General features: G+C 40.5%; 1 protein-coding gene across 5 annotated transcripts; it reads left to right on the plus strand.

Moving 5' to 3' along the window:
• The first annotated feature begins 206 nt into the window (after positions 1-206).
• Positions 207-20,432, plus strand: PRR14L (proline rich 14 like). Of its 5 annotated transcripts, none has more exons than XM_069031213.1 (10): positions 207-245; positions 1,597-2,089; positions 3,196-3,277; positions 4,504-4,569; positions 5,449-10,840; positions 13,804-13,872; positions 14,623-14,797; positions 15,057-15,163; positions 16,112-16,183; positions 16,797-20,432. In XM_069031213.1, the coding sequence occupies exons 2-10, from the start codon at positions 1,640-1,642 to the stop codon at positions 17,071-17,073; spliced, it is 6,690 nt and encodes a 2,229-aa protein (XP_068887314.1). In that variant the 5' UTR covers positions 207-245; positions 1,597-1,639; the 3' UTR covers positions 17,074-20,432. The 5 variants fall into 5 exon arrangements, with proteins under 5 accessions (XP_068887314.1, XP_068887315.1, XP_068887312.1 ...); XM_069031214.1 differs by lacking the exon at positions 207-245 and adding an exon at positions 419-513; XM_069031211.1 differs by lacking the exon at positions 207-245 and adding an exon at positions 781-1,069.
• The last annotated feature ends 303 nt before the right edge of the window (positions 20,433-20,735 follow it).

Below are 20,735 nucleotides of genomic sequence, written 5' to 3' on the forward strand. Positions count from 1 at the left end.
ACGTGACACTCGCGCCACCACCGTGGGAAGGCGCGGGCCGGGACACGCCCATCGCAGGGGCGGGGGCTGAGGGACACCGGGGCCGGTGAAGGGGCGTGGCCATGTCGGGGTGGAGCGGGCGGGGCCGGAGGCGGGGCCAGAGCAACGGCTGCGGGGGCCGTGCGCGCGGCGGCCCCGGATACGGAAGTGATGCGCGCGGGGCGGGGCGGGCGCGCAGCAGCTGGACGGCGGATGCAGCCGCTCAGGTAACGGCGCCAGGCACGGCGCGGCGCGGCGCGGCGCGGGGCGGGGCGGGGCGGGGCGAGGCGCGTCCCGGCGAGGCGCGTCCCAGCGGGGGCCCGCCTCTTCCGCCCGCCGCCGCCGGCTGGTCGTTGGACCGGGCACCGAGTGTCCGGCGAGGGCCCTGCCCAGTCCGGGTGCGGCGGGGTGGGGGATTTGCGGGGCCGAGCCTGCGCCCTGCCGGCACCGGGGAAGACACCGGCGGTTGTATAATTACCGAGAGCGGCGGTCTCGGTAAGCTCTGCCGCAGGGCGGGTGCGGACCCTCGGGAGCGGCCGGTGCCGCCGAGAAGGAGCGGGGCTCGGGCCCGAGTCCGTCGGCGCTGCTGTGGCGCTTGGAACAAAGGGTTGCCCCCGGTTGCCCCGCGGCTGGACTCGGGCAGCCATTGCTGGGAGGGTGGTGGTCTCCCGGGGACGAGTGACCACCTCGCGTGCTCCCAGGAGGCTGGCGCGAGTTTCACCTGTTTCTGTACAGGCTGCTCTTGCTTAAGGAGTAGAGATCAACGCTCGGCTGATCAGCCCGTGTTTTGGTAAACTGAGTAACTGGTGCTCTTCTAAAGGCCTGTCTTAGCCCGTTCCTGTCCGTGAGCCTTCAGGAGCGATTTGACGGCGGCGTTTTCAGGTCGGGGTTTTCCCGATGCCGGCAAGAGCGGTGTCAGGTCAGCCGGAGCTCTCCTCTCCTGTGCTCACAAAGCAGCTGCCGCGCACCGGGGTGTTCGGTTCTGGGCTGAAGAGGATCCGGGGACCGGGGCTGTGTCCTGGCAGACGGCACCCTCTGTACAGCGTGTCAGGTGCTCACATGAGAGGCACAGTCTGCTGGCTGATGGCTTAGAAAGTGTTCGTTTGAGGCACAGAATGTAAAGAAAAGTTGGAGCTTTTTTCCAAGGACTGGAAACTCATGAAAATCCCAGGAAATCAAACGATGCTTTAGTTTTAGTGAAGGAGTAGGACGTCTAATACAAGCCCCAGTGATTTTCTTTAGAACGTCTTCTCAGGTTTTTCAGAAGATGTGGTTAAATCTGCAGGGAGATGTTTGAATGTGAAAATGAGGCCTGGGAATATCTATTTGTCTCTATTGTCTTCTTTCGTTCATGAAGCATTTCTTTAGATACTGAAATGTTTCTCAGCTCCTTTCTTAAAGACATATTTGGAAGTATCTTTCTTAAACATATATACTTGAATCTTGAGGAATTAAGCTTTTCCTTTTCATTTAGTCCAGGAGTTGGACTTCAGTGATCCTTGCTTGAGAGTCCCTTCCAGCTCAGGTTTTCTATGATTAATCTTATGTACATTGATTTAACATCGTTCTTATTTTTAGGATAAACTGAAAAGCTCAGGACAGCTGATCTTCAAGAGCCCTGATGCTCTCATCTGGGGTGGAGTCTCTCCTTGATTCTTCTGTGTCTGCTGTAATAGAGGAATTGTACACTGGACTGCCGGAGAGCATCTCCACGGAACTCATGGCAGTACCGGTGCCCAGCCTTGGATTAGATGCACAGTCTGATGGGCCAGTACCTGTGCTAGCACACAGGGATGGGCCATGGACTTCTGCAGTAGGAAACTTTTGCCAGAAGACAGAGGATTTGGGTGATATGCTCGAGGTGATTTCTCACAGGCCAGCAGAATCCTTCCCTGAAGAATTACTACAGGCTGAAAACCTTGAAGAGGATGAAAAAAACAGAAAAAGACACTTTAGGAAACTAGACTATTCTAGTGATGGGTACCAGAAAGAAGATGAAGAGGCACAAGGTGCTGAGGACTGTCATGCTGAATGTTGTCCTTTAACTCTGCGGGAAAATTGGTCAGAACAAGTAAGTGAATGCAGAAATGAATCGCTGTGTGATAATTTGAATTTAGGGTTAGAGTCACTAGGCAGTGGGTTTGGCTATGGGTTTCCTGGTTCTTTTTTGTGTTTTGTAGTACAGAATCATAGAATGGTTTGGTTGGAAGAGGACCTTGAAGATCATCTTGTTCCAACCCCCATGCCCATGCCATTCTACTAGATCAGGTTGCTCAGAGCCCCGTCCAGCCTGGCATTGGACATGTTCAGGGTGTGTGTGTGTGTGTGTCAGTATCTGGATTATCATGAGTCCACTGAAAAATTAGACTGTAGTTCAGTAGACCAGGAGCATTTTAAAATATCAAGGTTTTCACTTTCTTACTGTTGGAATGGTGTAAGGCAGATATGTAACAGAACAAGATGCACAGGTGAGTGTTTTACCCTAATTATTGCGTGTTGCATAATGCTAAAATAATGTGTGTTTAATTACAGATTTTGCTATCTCTTTGATTTATCTGAAAGTTTGTGAAATTAAAATTATTAAATTCTTTATAGTTATTCAGTTTTCCAATATGAATTTTAACATATTTCTAAATGAAGGTAGTTTGGTTATGGGATCATGGTTTGGTGTTTTTGCTGGCAGACCTTGATCATCTGTTCCTAGGTTTGTGGTTTTGAAGTTTTGAGCTCAGGCAAGGAGTAGAAAAAGACAAGTTCTAATAGAGACTGAAAATGCACACATCTTCCCAGAAGTCTAGTGGTAGTGGTTTGGGGGTGTGGGCTAGACTTGGAAACTGGATTACTCTTTTCATTCCAATTTTCAACAATTTGCATTTTAAGCTATGTACTTTTATTTTTTTTTTAATTTTCATTTTTAAATTTCATTTTACTTTCATTTTAGCTGCCACATCACAAGACTTCACTGCTGCTAAATACAGATGTTTTGGGGATACATCCTTAGTGCTTGTGTGAAGCACTTGTAATGCAAGGCTGCCTCTGGCCAAGGCTAATATGTCTGGAGATTTCTTAGTGAATTTCTTATTCTGAAGTAACTCAGCTGAGCAGATGCCAGTCCCTGTGACATGTCACACTTCAGAAAATCCAACCATTTCCACTGATATTTCTGTCTTGTTTCAGGAGAACCCTCACTTAAACCAGCAAGAGACAAAGTCTTTGAGAACCTGTTGCACTGAAATTGCAGGATCTCTGAGGAACACAGGTAGTTATTTAAACTGTACATCACTATTCAGCCCCTGCTTATCTCCCAGTTATTTATTGTTGATTTAAAATGGATGAGTGATTGTGGGATGGCTCCTTTATTTTTTTTATGGTAGAAACTATTACTTTGTGTAGCTATAACAATATCAAAACTTAATGCTTTACTTTCTCCTGGCAGTATATGTACTTGCCTGAAGACCTTTTCTGTAGAAGATGTGTTTTAGTTATTTGTTTCAAATACTTATTTACTCCAAAGCAGAAGAGGTTGTTAATAGCAAATGTTTTGCATTTCCTTTTGTTTCAAAGATGGAGTGTATGAGAGCAGTAATAGCATACATATAGAAAAGTATTATGCATTCATTTTTGAGCATTCTAAAAAAATAAAATTAAAAGTGCAGAATCCAAAGAAAGAGGACAGCTAAACTAATTATTAATTTCATTATGATCCTTGATAATCTTCTAGCTTCAAGTACTTTGGTCACTTTGCCTGCATCTAGTAATTATTTTCTTCCTCCCTCCCTGCTATTTTTACCTAAACTTGTATTTAGCTGATGAATGCCATCTAGTCTTGGTGCTTACTAGAAAATAGGGAAAAGATCTGCAGAAGTCTGAGTAAATATGTTCCATGTAAAGTTTGGAGTATGAAGATATTCTACAGTAACTGTAATTTTTTTCATTAGCACCTTCTTTGTGATTTTACAGAAAAAGTTTATAAATAATCCTAATTGCTTGGGCAGATATGTCTTGTTTTCCTTTGGATGAGTTAGTGACAGATATGTCTTAAAGGAAGAAGAAATGGAAATGGCCACTCAATGTACAGCCATATTTTTAGGCTGGAGCAGATCAAGTCCCAAACTATGCGGAGTTTTGATATTACAAATAATTATTACTATGTTGGCCACGGCTTCCTATGTGTTAGGTTACAGGACCTGCACTCACCTAGCTTGATATTAGAGCAATCTGAAATATACAGGACTTGGAATGCCTGCTGCTCATGGGACTGTCTGTATTGAAAAGGACTGTTGCCTTAGCTTTGTGGTGAAGTAGTTTGTTTTTCCCTCTAAAGACTTGTAGTAAAATTGTTAGCATCAGTTCTCACTTCTAAGAACATTTTGGTAACCAGTGCTGCAAGGAGTGTTGTATACACCACCAAAAGGTACTTAGTAAGCTGAATGCCTTCTAAATTTAGCATATGGTTCTGATTTGCTTTATTTTTTCCTTATGCAGAAGAAAACCAAACAAATGTTCAGGTGACAGCTGAAACACTGACAAAGCTCACTGAAGAAGTACAAGGTATGAAGGCTGATGGGACTAGGATATTTAGTAAAGCAGGATACAGGAATGACAGAGTGAATAAAGGTCTTCCACCTGAGAGCAATCAATGCCCAGATGTAGACACAGTCATGGCCAGAGCTGGGGCTTCAGAAACCAGCATCTTAGATTTTTTAGAGCCTTTAAAAGTCACGGACATTGGAGCAGCTGTAGGTCATCCACAAGAAACAAGTGACTATAGTGGGTCAAAATCCCATACTGCCATGCCATTGAGAACAGGGGGGAATGGTGTATCTCTTTTGGAGATTAGAGAAGAAAAGTTACCGAGACGAAATCCTCTTAATGAATTCAGTACGTCATTTGCTAATTTCCAGACTTGTCAGCAGGATGAAGAAAACAAAGCTTATGACTTCTTTAAGGGTCCTATACCTAAACAAAATGAACCTCATGGGTTGTTCTCAGTAGAAAGCTGTGGAACACTCTCCACACAAAGTTCCGAAGTTTTATGTCCAGTTCTTAAAAGCACCTGTTATCTGGACTTTGGAAATATGCCACTAGAAAGCAGTTCTGCAGTTCATGGAATTATCAATGAAACCCCCCAGAAGTACCTTCCCCAAGACATCGAACATCACGCTCTTTATGATCATGGAACTGGGTTTGTAGAAAAACAGACCTCCACATCTGTACCAGTAGAGCAGATCTCAGTAGTAAGGAATGAAGGATTATCTAGTGCAAAAAATGATCCTAGGGAATTAAGTGCCACTATAGGAAAATCATACTGCTCTGAATCTGAAGAGGCTGCTAAAGTCTGGAGAAAAATTGTTGTGGGAGATAACACTGAAATTTGTAGCTGGCCTGAAGCTCAAGAGGTTGCTAATTCTGAGCACTTTCATTCTTCAGTTTTTAGTTCTGTTGTTTCATCTCCTGAGGAGTTCTCAAAAGAAAAATTGAAAATATTCCCATCAGAAGGTGATAAGTTAAAAAAGGACCAGTGGCAATTCTCTGTCAGTGACCCGTGCAAGGATGATATACAAGAAAATCGTTTGTGGGTGGAAACAAGTAACGTTGCTTGCCATGAAACTGGGCAGAGAGACATACGCTTTTGTAGTACTGCCAGTAAAATTCCTGCTCTCAGTAACAACAGCTGTCTTGATCTTAGTACCAAGCTAGAAAAAGACCCACCCAAGGCACAACTGCTTGAAAAGGAATCTGAGAGCAATACAACATCAGAAGAGTTGTCTGGTGGTTCAGTTGGAGCTGCAGAAGCTGATAGTAGTGACAGCTTATCCACTGGGAACAAAACAGATTTGTTTTATACACTAAATAAAGCTCTACCTCCTGTTTTACAAAAATCAAGAGAAGCTCATTATAATGAGTGTCTTCCTTGTACTACTAATGAAGTTTCATGCAGGGACAAGGCTTGGGATAATCTATCTGGAAAAGAATCACTTGGTGCTTCTGGAACAACAGCGGAACAAGTTGCTGAAGTTTTGCTTCATAAAGACAAATTCAAGCGTTCAGTAAGTTCCAGGACTTTTGATAACCCTAATACGGCAAGCAGAGTATCCCAAATGAACATAAAATCTTCTGCAGGAAATACGGACAGAATGGTCACTGGTTTAGAAAATGAACATCGTCACACATGGAATTTTAATAATCAGAGTATAAAAAACCAGTGTACGGCTGCCAATGCTTCCTGTATTTTATCAGGGAGTACACATGTGGATGAAGTTTTCCTGAACAGTCATTCTTTTGGTGTTGAAGTTGATAAGATTGAAGAAAATTATAATTTGGAAGGAGAGTCTTCATCAGGATATAACAGTAAAGAGGCAATCATCTTTCCAGATGCACATGCCCCTTTGGCATGTGGATCTCTCCTTTGTGAAAATGAGTGGGGCAATAGAGGTATATCTCTTCACGGGATAAATGACATTCCCACAGGAAAAACCATGTTTTGCTTAGCATATACTGCAGAGAAGTCTACTGCTACCTTGGCAAGAGATGAGATTTCAAATAAGAATATGGAAGTTGTGGAACAATTTGATCATTGTAAAGTAATGGGCAGTGAAATTGTTTGTGACAGAGATGAGGCAAAAGAACAGATTGGCACATGTGCTTCCCAGACAAATGAATTTGATAAAACAAGAACTGTGGATTCCCCAAACGCCCCTGAAGGCAATTGGAAAAATAAGACTAGTGAACCATTAGTCAGATATTTGAACAAAAATACCTGTGCTCATAATTTTGGATGTTACAACTCTTTGTTAGGCCCATGGAAGAGAGAACTTGACACATGTGAGCAGGAAGAAATGCCGTTACTCACATCTGATCTCTCTGGATGTAGCGCTTCAACCTGTGATCCATGCCCAACACTTGACAACATGAACATTCCAACACAACATGCTGGCCAAACAGAAAGGACTCTTTGTCCAATGGGATATCAGTTTCATCCACGTCAGAGTGCATTTGATGGCCAAGTGCTGGGCAGTGAGCGACATTTAGAAAGTTTAACCAACCAAACAAACACTGGCTTACAAACCGTGGGTGGTTCTGTGGAAAGAGACGAAACTGGTCGTAGTCACAGTGAAGAGATTCTGCTAAAAACGGGTGGTGACCTGCCTCTGTTAGACCATATATATGCAAGAGAAGCCAGGTTTGAAGGAGCTCTACAAGAGAGTGTAATGGGTTTGGACTCTTTAATTGGTATGAAAAATGAAGATTCTTCAGGATACCTGGGTTCCATCAGTGGTCTAACTGAAGAGAAGACAATCAGACTACAAGAACATGAGAACAGATGTGAAAGAAACAATAAAGGAACTCTCGAAGAAAACTTTTCTGATGACAAACCATATTGTTCCCAGCATGCTTGTTTTATCAAATGTGCAAAAGAGAAAGCAGAGCTGGTGTTTGCAGGAAACAAAAAGCAGCAATCTTTGCCAAAGATGAAGTGGTTGGTGGAGAACCAGGAAAATACAATTAGTGCCCAATTTTTGCCCATTTCATCAATTCATGAGAGTCTTTCATACAAGCCAGAAAATAGGAATGTGCTTTCAGATACGGAAAACAGAGAAAGTCTGAGTATAAATCCTACCATAAATAACTCTTGCCCACAGTTAACTTTTGAGCCTGGTAAAGAAACTGATGGTCAAAGGGGCATTAGTCCATGTCATTTTGGAAAGTTTGACATCCAAGAATCTTCTCTTGAGACTCAGGTGGATTCAGAAACTGTGTCAGCTCTGCACTCTCACATCTCTCTGCCTGAGAAAGAAAAGCTGTGTATGTCACCTGAGAATGTACAAAGAGATAATTGTGATTCATCTTCAGCTGAAGTTTTTAGCAAAGATACTTCAGTGACAAAAATTCTTTCTGTAACAATTTCCGTTAAGAAAAAATCCAGCAATATTGAGGTTCCATCTTCGGGGAATGAATCGGCAGCTGGCTCTCTGAATGGTGCCAGAAGCTCAAGAGTTTGTGCCCACAGCAAAGAAAGTCTGAAAGGTGAGGAGCTTTGCACGCCACCTGTGAAAGACATGGACGTGAGCTCACCAAAAAGTCCTCCCAGTGAAGAGAAGTTTAAGAACACAGATAAGCCAGAAAATACAAATGTGCTTTCAGATACAGAAAACAGAGAAAGTCTGAGTATAAATCCTATCTTAAATAGCTCTTGCCCACAGTTAACTTTTGAGCCCGGTAAAGAAACTGATGGTCAAAGGGGTATTTGTGCATGCCATTCTGAAAAGTTTGACATCCAAGAAACTTTTAATAAGACTCAGGTGGATTCAGAAACAATGCCAGCTCTGCACTCTCACATCTCTCTGCCTGAGAAAGAAAAGCTGTGTATGTCACCTGAGAATACACAAAGAGATATTTCATCTTCAGACAAAAAATTTAGCAAAGATACTTCAATGACAAAAATTCTTTCTGTAACAATTTCCGTTAAGAGAAAATCCAGCAATATTGAGGTTCCATCTTCAGGGAATGAATCGGCAGCTGGCTCTCTGAATGGTGCCAAAAGCTCAAGAGTTTGTGCCCACAGCAAAGAAAGTCTGAAAGGTGAGAGGCTTTGCACACCACCTGTGAAAGACATGGACGTGAGCTTGCCAAAAAGTCCTCCCAGTGAAGAGAAGTTTAAGAATGCCTGTGTAGAAGAGAAGATAGGAAAAGAGGTAGCCCCTAGAAGAAGGTTGCCCAAAGATTGTCCATGGACCTTGTTGGAAAATTATAAAGAGTCGGGTAGCAAAATAGTCCCCCTCAGGACTGAGAATTATGGAAAGGTTTTGGAAGAAATCCCAAGATCCAAACTGAATAATCTTTCAAAAGAAAGAAAAAAAAATACAAACCTCCCAAACCTAGCAGGTACCAGTGTACTTTCAGAAAGTGTGCATGATTGTCAGGCTGAAGCTGTATCTGACACAGAGGCTGCCCCAGAACTGCAGGATGATACAATGCCCACATTTTCTCCACCTCTGAGCACGCTATCAGACAGTTGCAAAGAACTGTCCCCAAACTGTGTGGTTTGCAGTGAAGTGTGTGTGCCTTACAAATTAAATGCACCAAGCAAAGATAATGTAAGGGAAGTAACAGAAGGCCAGGACGAAGTACCAACTCATGCAGTTTGCAAGGAAAATGAGGCTCTAGGTTCAGAGAGACTTGATCAAATAGAGAAATGCCAAGTACTTAAACAAAAGAAGTATGGAAAGATGGAAGTACATCAGTTGGACGAGGCACAAGAAGAACAGAAGTTAGAACATCAGGAGAAAGTAAAAATCATACTGCAACCAAGTACATTGCACAGTTCTGAACTCTTAGGCAGCTCTTCAGCTGAGTTGATGACATCTAGAAATACGAAGTTTGGAGGCTCTTCAGAGGAGATTTTTGCTGTCAGAGGCAGTGAAAGTAAACTATGTAGCACTTTACAAGAAGTTAAAAGGCCAAAGATTACCACAGATTTTATTAGTTCACAGTTTTTGAAGACTCAGGATTCAGAAATGGAAAACCTGAACCTTAATTTAGGGTATGATGGGATCCCTGGTGCCTTTGGAACTACAAATAAACAAAGAGGAACTACAAATAAACTAAGAGGACCTCTTCCATTAAAAGTACAACCTGGAAGGACATGCAAAAAAGTTCCCACATTATATCAGCTAAAAACTGTAAGAAAAATAAAAAAAATTAGAAGTTCACTTTTCTCTGAGATTCCCCTGGAAATATTCCCTAAACAAGAAAACACACTTCTGGAATCTTTGTACTTTCCATGTAAGCCACCAACAGTGGAAAAGGAAACAGCCATGAGATTTGTGCATATGCCAAGGCAGAGGGCCAAGACGTGCAGTTTGTTGAACAGCTTGAAATTTAGAAAACGTACCAAAGAAGCAGCATTGTTGAGCAAGTTGTCTGTAATGGCTAGCAAGCTCCTGGCCCCTGCCAAAAGCAGCCGTAACTTAGAACCTCTGCCATATTCTTCTGAAATTCTTCCAGTGGGTGACAGGTACAGCCAATGTAGATCTAAAAATCTCTTGGAAGCCTTTTCTTGCATTGACAGGAACATACACTCACGCTGGGCTGACAGCTGGTGCACCAAGATGTTCAGCTTTCAGCCTTTGGCACTTTATCCTGTAGAAACTACCAAAATACTTTCTTCAGACTTAAGCCACAAGCCTCCAACCTCTTTCTTGGACACCTCAGTTTTCCCAATTTCTTTTCACATAAAATTGGACTCCAGTCCTGTGACAGACCTCAGACGGATTACATCCCAGCACTCTGTACATCACAGACCAGTTTTCAGAGAAACACCAGCATCAGCTTCAAAGTGGACTTTGTCTTTTCTCCTGTCTCAGAGCTGTTCAGATTCAACAGCTTTCAAGGAAGATTCCAGTGTGAATAATGAGCTTCATTCCTCTCACTCCACAGCAACCTCAAGGACTGTTGCTGTTCATCCTGACCCTGGAAGAAACGCTGTAGTTGGAAGAGGAGGAGGTTGTTCTATGCTTGGCCTTCACACAGTGTTAGCACTTTCTTCCCCTGGATGTTACAGGATTTGGACAAGAAAAAGAAACTTAACCAGTCATATTCCTACCATCCAGAGACTATTTATATCCCAGTTCACACAGGGTTTGAAAAGGGACAGGTATCCAAGGTGTGTATCCGATGACCTCGTCTCCTCATTGCCATACTCATTGGGCAGGGTATTATCCATATGGAGTCAGCATGGTCCTTCTGCCCATCCTTCTGAAATCACTCCTCTCCATTCCAATCACTGCAAGTGGCAGCCAAGTGTGGGCATCGAGAACAGGTAAAACCAATCATCTTATTTCTGAGATTAAATATGTACAGGGTATATACTTGCTCCTTTTTGGGAGGGAGAGGGTAATTGCAGCTTGCATTGGAGGGTCAGTTTCCCCTGTTCCAGATCTACACATTCTGCTCCAGGAATGACTCAACGTGGAAGATCCTTTCTTACAGAGCACTCTGTTAGCTGAATTTAAATATATTTGCCTTCACTTCATTAATACTGTCCTGTTTTGGCAGAATGGCTAACCCTATTTTCTTCTCCCTTGCAAAATATATACACCATGCATCAGAGTATATAATGCAAAAGGTGAGCTACTTCATTAGGTCTATTCAGAGTGACTGCAGAGGAACTGGATTTCTGAGGTAGGAGAGTTTTTTTCAGAGGTCTGAGCCATAAATACCCCTTGGAACCACTGTAAAATGCTCGATATCAGGTTAGGAAGAATTGTAAAGGGTGGGGGGGTGTCATTCAGTTACATTTTAAATTGTATTCCATGACCATTCTATGCTAATTGAAACTTCTTTATGCATGCTATTGCTTTTCATATGTGATGTTGGCACAAGCAAACATAGCTCCAGTTAACATTGGTAATGAATTTTTTTTTGTGTGTCAATCTTGTTATGAGTGGGAAGATCACTGAAATCTACACTGCATATTTAATTTTACTTTGCTATGAGCATTTAAGATCATTTTACTAATAAAAAGAATGAAAGAAGAAGTTCCTAGCTCCGTTACAGGATTTTTGCATGCCCTTGGGCAAAGATTTTGCCCTTTATCCCTCCATAACATAGGGCAGTTCAGTCCCTGATTTCATCACCTTGTGATTCCTGGACAGAGAGCTCATAAGCATTACAGCAAAGTCTATTTGATTGTTTTGATTAATGTGGCAGTCTGTAGAGAACTGTTTCATTTAGCCTTATGTCACAGATAGACATAAGTGTAACCAAAAATCTTGCCAGATAACTAATGCTGCACTTTGCTTTGTATAAATGGATAATAACATACCTAAAAGTTTATCACTTGTTAGTATAAATTCTAATGTCTGCCAAAGGTGTGAGTGAGCTTATGAAAGCACTGCTCCATTCTGGAGTTGTCTGCACTAAAAGAATTAAGTTGAATAATGGCGTAGAGACAACTTGCAGCATATTCTGTGGGACTTGCTTCCATTTGCATTCCATACTCTGGAGTGATCATACCAGTAAAGTACAGTTTGAGCACTAAACTTAAAAGTAATACATCGTTCAAAATAAACATCTTTTTAAAACTTAATTGTGTGTATGAGGTGAATTTAGTGTTTTGTGTTGCTGAGGCATGCTGTCCATAAACTGGGAGATCAGAGCTTTTGCGTTTTCCCACATCCTTAAGTCTGCAGGCTCCTCAGCAGCTTGGGACAGCATATCCACTTAGCTAATGTGTAAGAGGATTTCATTCCTGATGTAAAGGGTAATTGGAAAACTGCATGCTTTGCTATGAGTGATCTTTTTCCCAAAGAGAGTATTCAAATCAAACCTTTTCACTTCAAGTGAAAAATAACCCAGAATTAAAATACTCTAAAACTCAGTTTGTTTTTTTCTCTAAAATACGTTACAACTATGTGTATGAGGCAGATACAAATCTGTCCCAGTCAGATGTTTGTTATGTAAATATAAGAGCTATGTTTGGTGCAGTATAAAAGCATTTTCAGCTCCCATTATGACAAATCTTTGCCTGTTTTAAGATAATTAAAAATCAAAATGTTCCCTGCAGGCCATTTTCATCTGGAAAAGATTTGTTCTCTTTAAATTATTTCATTTGCAATTCATGTTTCTAATAACCAGGAGAACAAGGAACTAAAGTAGTTGCCCTATCTAAAAACAATCTTCTGTCATTTCCACTGCCAAAACCAAAAGCATTCTTTCAGTGAAGTCTTTTTTCTAATTAATGCTTATTTGAATTAAAAATTTCTGAAGTGATTTTCTTATGTCCTTGTAATTTTGTATTATTATTACATAAGACAATAAGCTCTGTCTCTAGCACAGAGGGCTCTGCTGCACTATTGATACAGGTTCCAGTAACACTGGAATAGTGAGTGGAATGTTGAAACAAAATGTTACAGTTCTGACATAAGTGATAAACACCAGAAGTGGGTGTTTCTGACCTCCTTATGTATAGTTGGACTTCCCTGTGCTGCCAGCATGGCTGGTTTTCATTTCCTTTGTAGAATTCCGGTCTGGCTGTAACATCTTTGCTTTAGAACATTGAAGTGCATTTTGTTGTTGGTTTGAGACAACAGCAAATACAAGATTTACTGTTGAATATAATAAAAGCTGTCCCAAGTGATTTCCTGCTGTTGATATGGGCACAAAAGTAAAGCTTAATATCAAAGGACTTAGAGCTGCTGTGCTGACTTTTATGCCATAGAATTAGGGAAATTACCAACCCTTATGGAAAGGCCTTTGGTTATTCCAATCGATTAAGAGTATTCCTGGCTGTGGGAGTTAGAGACAACAGGGAGTTAATTTCATGGAAGTACTTCCTTTCTCCTGTTACTGTTGCTATAATGCACTTTTTTCTTTAGTAACAAAATCCTTCAAGGTTTTTAGTTACTTTAATTTTAAAAACTGGGGGTTTTGAATAAGGAATATAGATTTTCATAGAAAGAATTACAATTTTCAGACTTTAAAAATTATGTAGAAATAATTACAACTTTCAATATTACTGTCTCTCTTTCTGTACCTTTATTTCCTTTCTCATTACTACCATTTTTAAATGAAAGGAGGACAGTTTCTTTAACAATGAAATTTAGTGGCCTAAATGGCAGATGTGGCTTTCTTTTGTATCATTTTAGTCTTCCATTCTCATTCTTGATATGAGCATCTTGTCTTACACTCCAGTTTATACTAGTAATTTTATCCCTCATCTTTTTATAGTGTAGACCTAATTTCTCTCTTCTGTTTTGTTTTTGCATTCCTCTTTTGACCCAGCTATGCCATGTTACCACGCTTACCTGTACAGAGTATGGGAGCACTGCAGACTGCAGGCCATGTGATATGGTGAGTCTCTGGGATGTTGATATTTATTCTGAGTAGTGGGTTCATAAGCTTTCTCAGAAAGCCGTTGCTTATGTTATTTTGGCTTTCAGCTTTTGGCAGTTCACTCCCAGAACAGCTTTCTGATTAAGAAGTGGGTGAGGTAAGCTGACTGGGTGGTGTGATGGAGAAGAGTGGAGGAGCAATTACGCAAACACCGCACAGATGATTGCACGCAACAGTTCAACCATGTTGTGCCACTTCTTATGAAATGACTATGTGAAACTACAGAAGTTTGATTCTTTACTTGGATATAAGTCCTTTCTACCTGAGCAACTGGACAATAGGTGCAGAAACTTCCTTGTATTTTTTTCAAGTGTAGGGATGGCAGGTATCAAAGCTATATTTTATCTGTAAACAAAAAGTATGATTAATCGTTGTGTCCAAGAAATTTGCTGGCAGAAAAGGAAGATTAATCCCTTACTATCAGTAGTTGATAAATAGAGCTGTATACTGTTTAGCTGTATGAAAAGGAAAAGAGTGGGTTAAAATGACACGTTCAAATACTCTGGCAGTTCAGTTAGTGTCAGTATCAATGTGGGCTGCAGCAGTTTTTGGCTGTCTGTGTGTTCACTTACTTGGGCAATTTCTGTGAACTGTGTTGGCTTTTTGTGCACATATTGCAATTTAGGAACATCGCCTGAGAGCATGGAATGCTGTTGCATTATCACTTGGGTATTAATCTATACATGTTCTCTTCTTCCTCTGTTACAGTCTGGAAACTTCATTCCCTCTTCCGTTACCAAAGCCTCATGCACTTCCAGAGTCATTGCCATCTCCTCCCAGGCTGTCAGCATCTGACCTCCAGATCCAGATCCATGCCCTTGATGAAGCAGATGCTTCTGTTCCAGCCTGTCTGAGATCCCAAGATGACACAGAACTGAAAAAAGTGAGTTCATTTTATATTTTAGATCTCTCAGAAGCTGAAGCTGCTGCTGCTGGATATTAGGAGAGAATACAGGCTGCAGGTCCTAATCTGTGCTGCTGCTTGTTTTGATTCAAGCAGAAAGAAGGTGGCAAACCAGAGAGGAATGTTTATTCTACACATAATGTATATTCAGAATAAAAGGGAATTGTGTTGACTAGTGTGGTTTTAATTTCCTTCATTTTAACTTTTTGTTTCCTTCTTTCTTTCTTTCTTTCTTAAGACTGAGCCAGAAAAGAGGCCAAAGAAAGTCTCACAGATCCGAATCAGGAAAACTGTTCCTAAGCCAGATCCTAACCTTACTCCAATGGGACTACCCAAACCGAAAAGGTGAGCAGTATCTCTGAAATGGACTTGTAGCATATGAGTATAATCATTTCAATAAATGCTTCTCTTACCACCACTATTTTATACAGCCCCAGCTGAGTGACATCTGATGTTTACTTCCTTTATAAGAAATTATTGACACAGCTATATTCAACTGGATCAAAACTGCTGACTGGAGTTTAGGCAAAATGTGAATGAGGAAGCTGCAATGGAATCATTTTTCTAAAGAAGAAAGGAGTTTTTATTGATTTACGTAAAGTGAAAATCAGTCAACCTGCAGTGCACAGTAAGATGAAGTGATCTGTTAGGAAGTTCTGTTGATGCAAATTATGGTGGAGTTCTTCACAGTTCTTTCTTTGTTTGGGGTAGATGATCTTAAGGAAGCATTAATTCAGTGAAAGTGTGGGGAATGTGCCAGATGTTGATAAAGTCTTCCAGTCAGTCATCTAGTGTGACTTCTAGTCATACTGGTCATATTAGTCATACCTCATCTAGTGTGACTTCTCTCTTTAACACAAGTACCATCTTTGACAAAGGAATGCGTTTCTTCAGAGATCAGCTTGGTAATTGTCAATAACTAAAATCAGTCTCAAGAGATGAAGTATTAATCTGTTAAACTGTAAGACTTTTTCTTAGCTTTCACAAAAAAGTGAAGGGGATTTCCCCTTCTTTTGAGCATCATTATTTCAAAGCATCATAGAATGCTAGAAGGAATATTGACCTCTGCAGAAAGGGCAAGTCTTGATGCCGACCTTATAAAAACACTGTATGAAATTATGTACTTAATGAGCTCATTTTTCATTCCTCCTTGTCACCAATTAGTTAAAGCATAATTAGTTAGCATTTAGGCATAGAACGCAAACAGTACTCATTTCTCATAAATCTGCTTGCTGTGAAGAGAGGTTGTTTTGAAATTCTTCATTCTTGATTGATTTGTTGTTACTTTTTCAGGCTTAAGAAGAAAGAATTTAGTTTAGAAGAAATTTACACAAACAAGAACTATAAGTCTCCTCCTCCTGCCAGGTTGGTTCTGCTTCCTAATAAGAAAACTTACGATAAATGTAAATTAATTAGGGGGGGACAGAGAGGAGATGAAAGGTAAGAGGGAGATATATTCTAGTTTAAACTGCTAGAGAAAGTTAATTTGAAAATAGTATCTTTTACTATTTGGATGGGAAAAAGTGAAATAGAATATGAACTAAGAATTTGCAGCTGGTTAATTATGGATTTGTATATTTTTTCATCTGTTCATTCATTCCAGTCTCCATCAAAGCACAGTGCTTGTTTTTCAAAATTCAAAGGGAATTACATGTTCTTTAAAATACTAACAATAACTGCCTCTCATCAAATGTTCAAACCTATTTATTCTGTAAGATCAAGAATCTGTAATTGTGCTTTTGAACTGAAATACAAAGAGGTTCTACCCAAATGTCTGTGCAGCAATAACAACTCAGCTGGCAGTAATGTGCATTATAGGAGGTGTAAGCTGTACATAACATTACAAGAGGTGTGGAGGGGCTGTAAAAATGTAAAAGTTAGAAGTGTGTTTACTTGGGTTATGAAATCCCTCAGTCTCCCTGTCAGTGTAAGGTGGATGCTACTAAAGTATTCATGAGTTCTGTTCTTGCTTGACCAGGAGCTTGGAAACAATCTTTGAGGAGCCCAAGGAGAAAAATGGACACTTGATTTCTGTCAGCCAGCAAAAGAGAAAGCGGATTCTAGAGTTTCAGGACTTTACTCTTCCCCGGAAAAGGAAGACACGAGGCAAAATCAAAGCAGTGGGTAGCTTCACCCGAGCAAAAAGAGCTGCACTGCAGAGTGCAGAGTTAGATGTTCTTCTGAGTCAGAAGCTAATGGACCTTGAAGCCTTTTTTGCAGAGGAGGTTGAGCAGGAGCAGGCCTCCAGCATCTGAGGGAGCCACTTAGCTGGAAATGGTCCCGTCAGTTTCTTTAGTATTTTCCTCTTGGGAGAAATCTACTGACTTCTTCATACATTACTCTACCACTCTGTTCTAACATCTGATAATCAGTTTTTGGCTGTGACCCTCTCTAAGGTGCTATTTTATTTTATTTTTTTAAATGCTGTTGGAGGGATTCTTTTAAGTCCCTGTGTGAGTGTAACACAGCCACATGAAACTTACCCTTCCTTTCTCAACCTCTGGAAATTACTGCTTATATTTAATTAATTATGTTTAAATACCTTTGGGAGTAGAGTAGGAGTGGAAAGGAGGAAGTAGTGCACCTTCAGTGATGCTAGAACTCTGTACTCCAGATCATTTGCACATTTGAGTCTGATGTTGTTACTGTAATGGCTATTTTTAACAAGCTGACAAAAGATACTGTGTTTGATGAAGAAAAATTCTAGCAAACACATTCTTGATATACCACTAACTTTTTCATAATTAAAAGCAGATGTCTAGGTTTGTCTTCAATTGTTTCTTCCTTGTTAACTTAAAAGGTTCCTTCTAAGTTTCTTTGCCCTTCCTGGCTCCAGGCAGCAGAAGCCCCACATAACTAGACTTCAAATAACTTGCACTTTGTATATGTTTCTTTTAATATGATTCAACTCAAAAAAGGTAATGTTTTAAGGAAAAATGGTGCCCAGTACTATTTTTTCCCAAATAGCAGATTTTTTTACTTACTTGGCTGATGCCAACCTCTTCTCTAGAGGAAAAGATAATTGGTCCATGAGGATGTTAAGCTGCAGGATACATAAGGAGTGATTTTTATTTAACTGAGCTGAGCTGCTGCATGCCAAGAACACCAGCAAAATCTTTGAGACTTGTTCTAAAGTTATTTTAATTCCATTTATACTCACTTGATTTTAATGTCAAAAAGAAAGGGTTTCTTACCATTTTAGATTTACAATTCCTGTAGCTCATAATTAGATATTCACTGTACAGCACTGTTGTACATAATAGCCAGTGTTGTACAAAGAGCCTCTGAGTATGTGGACATTGTTATCGTTATGTAAGGCCATATGTAATTATCTGATGCAGCACTGGGCAATTTCTCAGCTCTACCTTTGGAAGGAAGAGAGCTCCCTTCTGGCATAACTTCTGTTAAACTTAACTTGAAGCATAATTCCAATGCTAGCTGCAGTTCAGGTAATTTCTGTCCCTTAGTGCCTAGAGAAGTTATTCAGGCAAAGCTGTTGTTGCTGGGATGCTCAAATTTAATCAGTCTGTTCTTTCTTTCAGTTGTCACTTGAACTTGCACTTTCTTATTTACCTACCCATATAATAGAGTTTCTATTTACCTTCAAATTGAACAAATATCTAGTGGGTGGGTATTTTTTATAAAGTCCCAATAAATGCAGGACTGCAAATACCATCAATATCTTCTGTTGCTCTACCACTTCTGTAACTGACCAAACAGAAAACTAAAAGTTAACAAGCAATCTGTTGAATTTCAGAGCTTTGAAAGTAGAGAAATGGAAGAAGATTCTTAGACTGTGTGCCTGAGTCTTGAAAGAAATCTAATCTGGGGTTTTTTTGCTTCCAGCTTATGTGCTGGGATTTGTAAAAATTTACATTCTTGTTTTGAAGGTTAATTATCTTTAATCAGGAAGACTGAAGAAAAGAGAGGAGTGCACACTTAGAGTAGTAGTGTTTGGAGTTTGAGGGTGAAATAACAAGGCAAACTTTGAACATATTGACACAGTATTTTTCTGGTCAAACTATTGGGCTGTTGCAGAACATTCTAATTGATCCTCTTTATTTTTGTAAAAAGAAATCCCTAAAAAACAAAGGTCAGCAGCCTCCTAGAAAGTGTTCGAAAGTTTCCCTATACTGGCTTGTTAGCCCAATTATTGACTAGTTGGAAGCGGTAGCAAGAGTGAGAGATATATTTTTATGAATTTATGCTATAGAATGGGATTGTTACAGAGCATTCATTCACCTTCTCTTAATATGGGAGGCTTCCAGTGCTGTGACACAATTAAGGTGTAACCTTACTGGGGCTTTCAAGGAAATAAAGATTGGGGCAGGAGGGAAGAGACTTGGGCCCGGGAAAAGTTCAGACCTCTAATGTGCTTCAAAACATGGAATGTGTTGAGTCTTTTCCTTTGGGTTATGTTGGGGTTGGTTTGTTTTGTTTAGGGTGGGTTTGTTTTTTTTTCCTTCCCTGCTCTCTTGTTTCTGATTGCATTGAAATAACATTTCTTGACTTTTTTTTCTACAAGCTACAGCGGAGAGAGCAGAGCAAAGAAAATACTCAATTCTCTTTGGTTTACAGTCATTGGAGGAGGTACAAAATGATGTTGCAGTTGTCTAGCTTCTCCCAGACCTTGGTTTGTGGAAACCCAAATACACAGCATTATTCTCTTTTGGTTTAGTGTTTGTATGATGATGTAAGCTAGTGGAGACCAAGCATCTCTTCCCCGCTCTGGCATAGAGGTGTCAGTCCTGCTTGTGCACTTTTTTGTTTTTTCCTTTCTCACCTCTGTTCCTGTTTACAGCACTCATAGAACAGCCATGTTCCTTGTGGCTGCTGCTTGTACACTGGGAGTGATGACTGTGCAAAAGCTGGGCATTTGCCATTCTGAGCTGCTTCTGTCACAAATAATTGAAAGAAAAATGTGTAGAGGATTAAGCTTTTGGGGTCTTGCATACATCCCTAGCAGGATATGTACACTTGCATTTTCATTAAGAGAACCCTCTCCAGTGAGGATGTTTTTGTATCACCATGGAAAGACATGGTACATCACAGACTGATGACTAGAACAACTTGAGAAGGATTGCAAAGCTTTTGCCATGTCCTGTCTCTTAGTAGTAAGTTATGCAGAGCCAGGCAGCTCTATGCTAAATTTGCTGATTGTCAGAGATAAAAAGATCACTTTCAAAAAAAAAAAAAAAAGGAAGAAAACAATCGTTACTTTCATTATGCTATGACTGGAGCAGCTAAGGCTCCTTAATGTATGGTACAGCATTTGCCTGGCTGGCTTGTGTCTGCATACATTTGAGTTCTGGTGCTTGCTGGATATTATTTCCTGCAAGCAGTTCTCATTCATTGTATTTTATTTCAGGTGGGCCTTTGGTATATTATGTTCCAGGTGCTTTTCTAGAATATGGATGGTAATTGTGGATTAAAAGTCTGTATGATGCTATCAAATTAACAAATAGCTCAATGAGAATTTGTACACCTGTGCCATTAGCCTCCATCATGCTCTTGGCATTCTATTTCTGTTCAATATTGTGTGAATCTAAAATTTTACTGTTTCTTTTGTGTGTGTTTTTAATTTATGGAAATAAATTTTTCTGAGAACCTTTCAGTTTTTTAAGGCCTTTAGGCTGGTGTAGGTAAATATGCACGATAGTATGTCTTACATGCAGAGGGGAAAGGTCAAATCTCTGAAGAGATCAGCACTGTTAAGTAACAGGGTATGCTGTTATTGAGGCACAGAGCAGCAGTTCTGGTGTTCCTTCATCCCAGCCTGGGAGATTTGAAGCATGATCTTAGCTACTATTCATAGCATTGAGGCAGCATCCATCTCTTCAGATAGCAGAGTAGTAGGAGCCAGAGAGCACAGATAGTTCCTGCTCAGCTCAGACCTGAGATTCAAGGCTAAGGCTGA

Source organism: Aphelocoma coerulescens, chromosome 15, assembly GCF_041296385.1.
Source record: "Aphelocoma coerulescens isolate FSJ_1873_10779 chromosome 15, UR_Acoe_1.0, whole genome shotgun sequence".
In the NCBI taxonomy this organism is placed as follows: domain Eukaryota; kingdom Metazoa; phylum Chordata; class Aves; order Passeriformes; family Corvidae; genus Aphelocoma; species Aphelocoma coerulescens.

Excerpts from the sequence above, each read along its gene's own strand:
- PRR14L (XM_069031210.1), top strand. The coding sequence starts at position 4,680 with ATGGCCAGAGCTGGGGCTTCAGAAACCAGCATCTTAGATTTTTTAGAG. Across the intron at positions 10,841-13,803 it reads AGTGTGGGCATCGAGAACAG|CTATGCCATGTTACCACGCT; the intron begins GTAAAACCAATC and ends CTTTTGACCCAG. Across the intron at positions 15,164-16,111 it reads GGACTACCCAAACCGAAAAG|GCTTAAGAAGAAAGAATTTA; the intron begins GTGAGCAGTATC and ends TTACTTTTTCAG.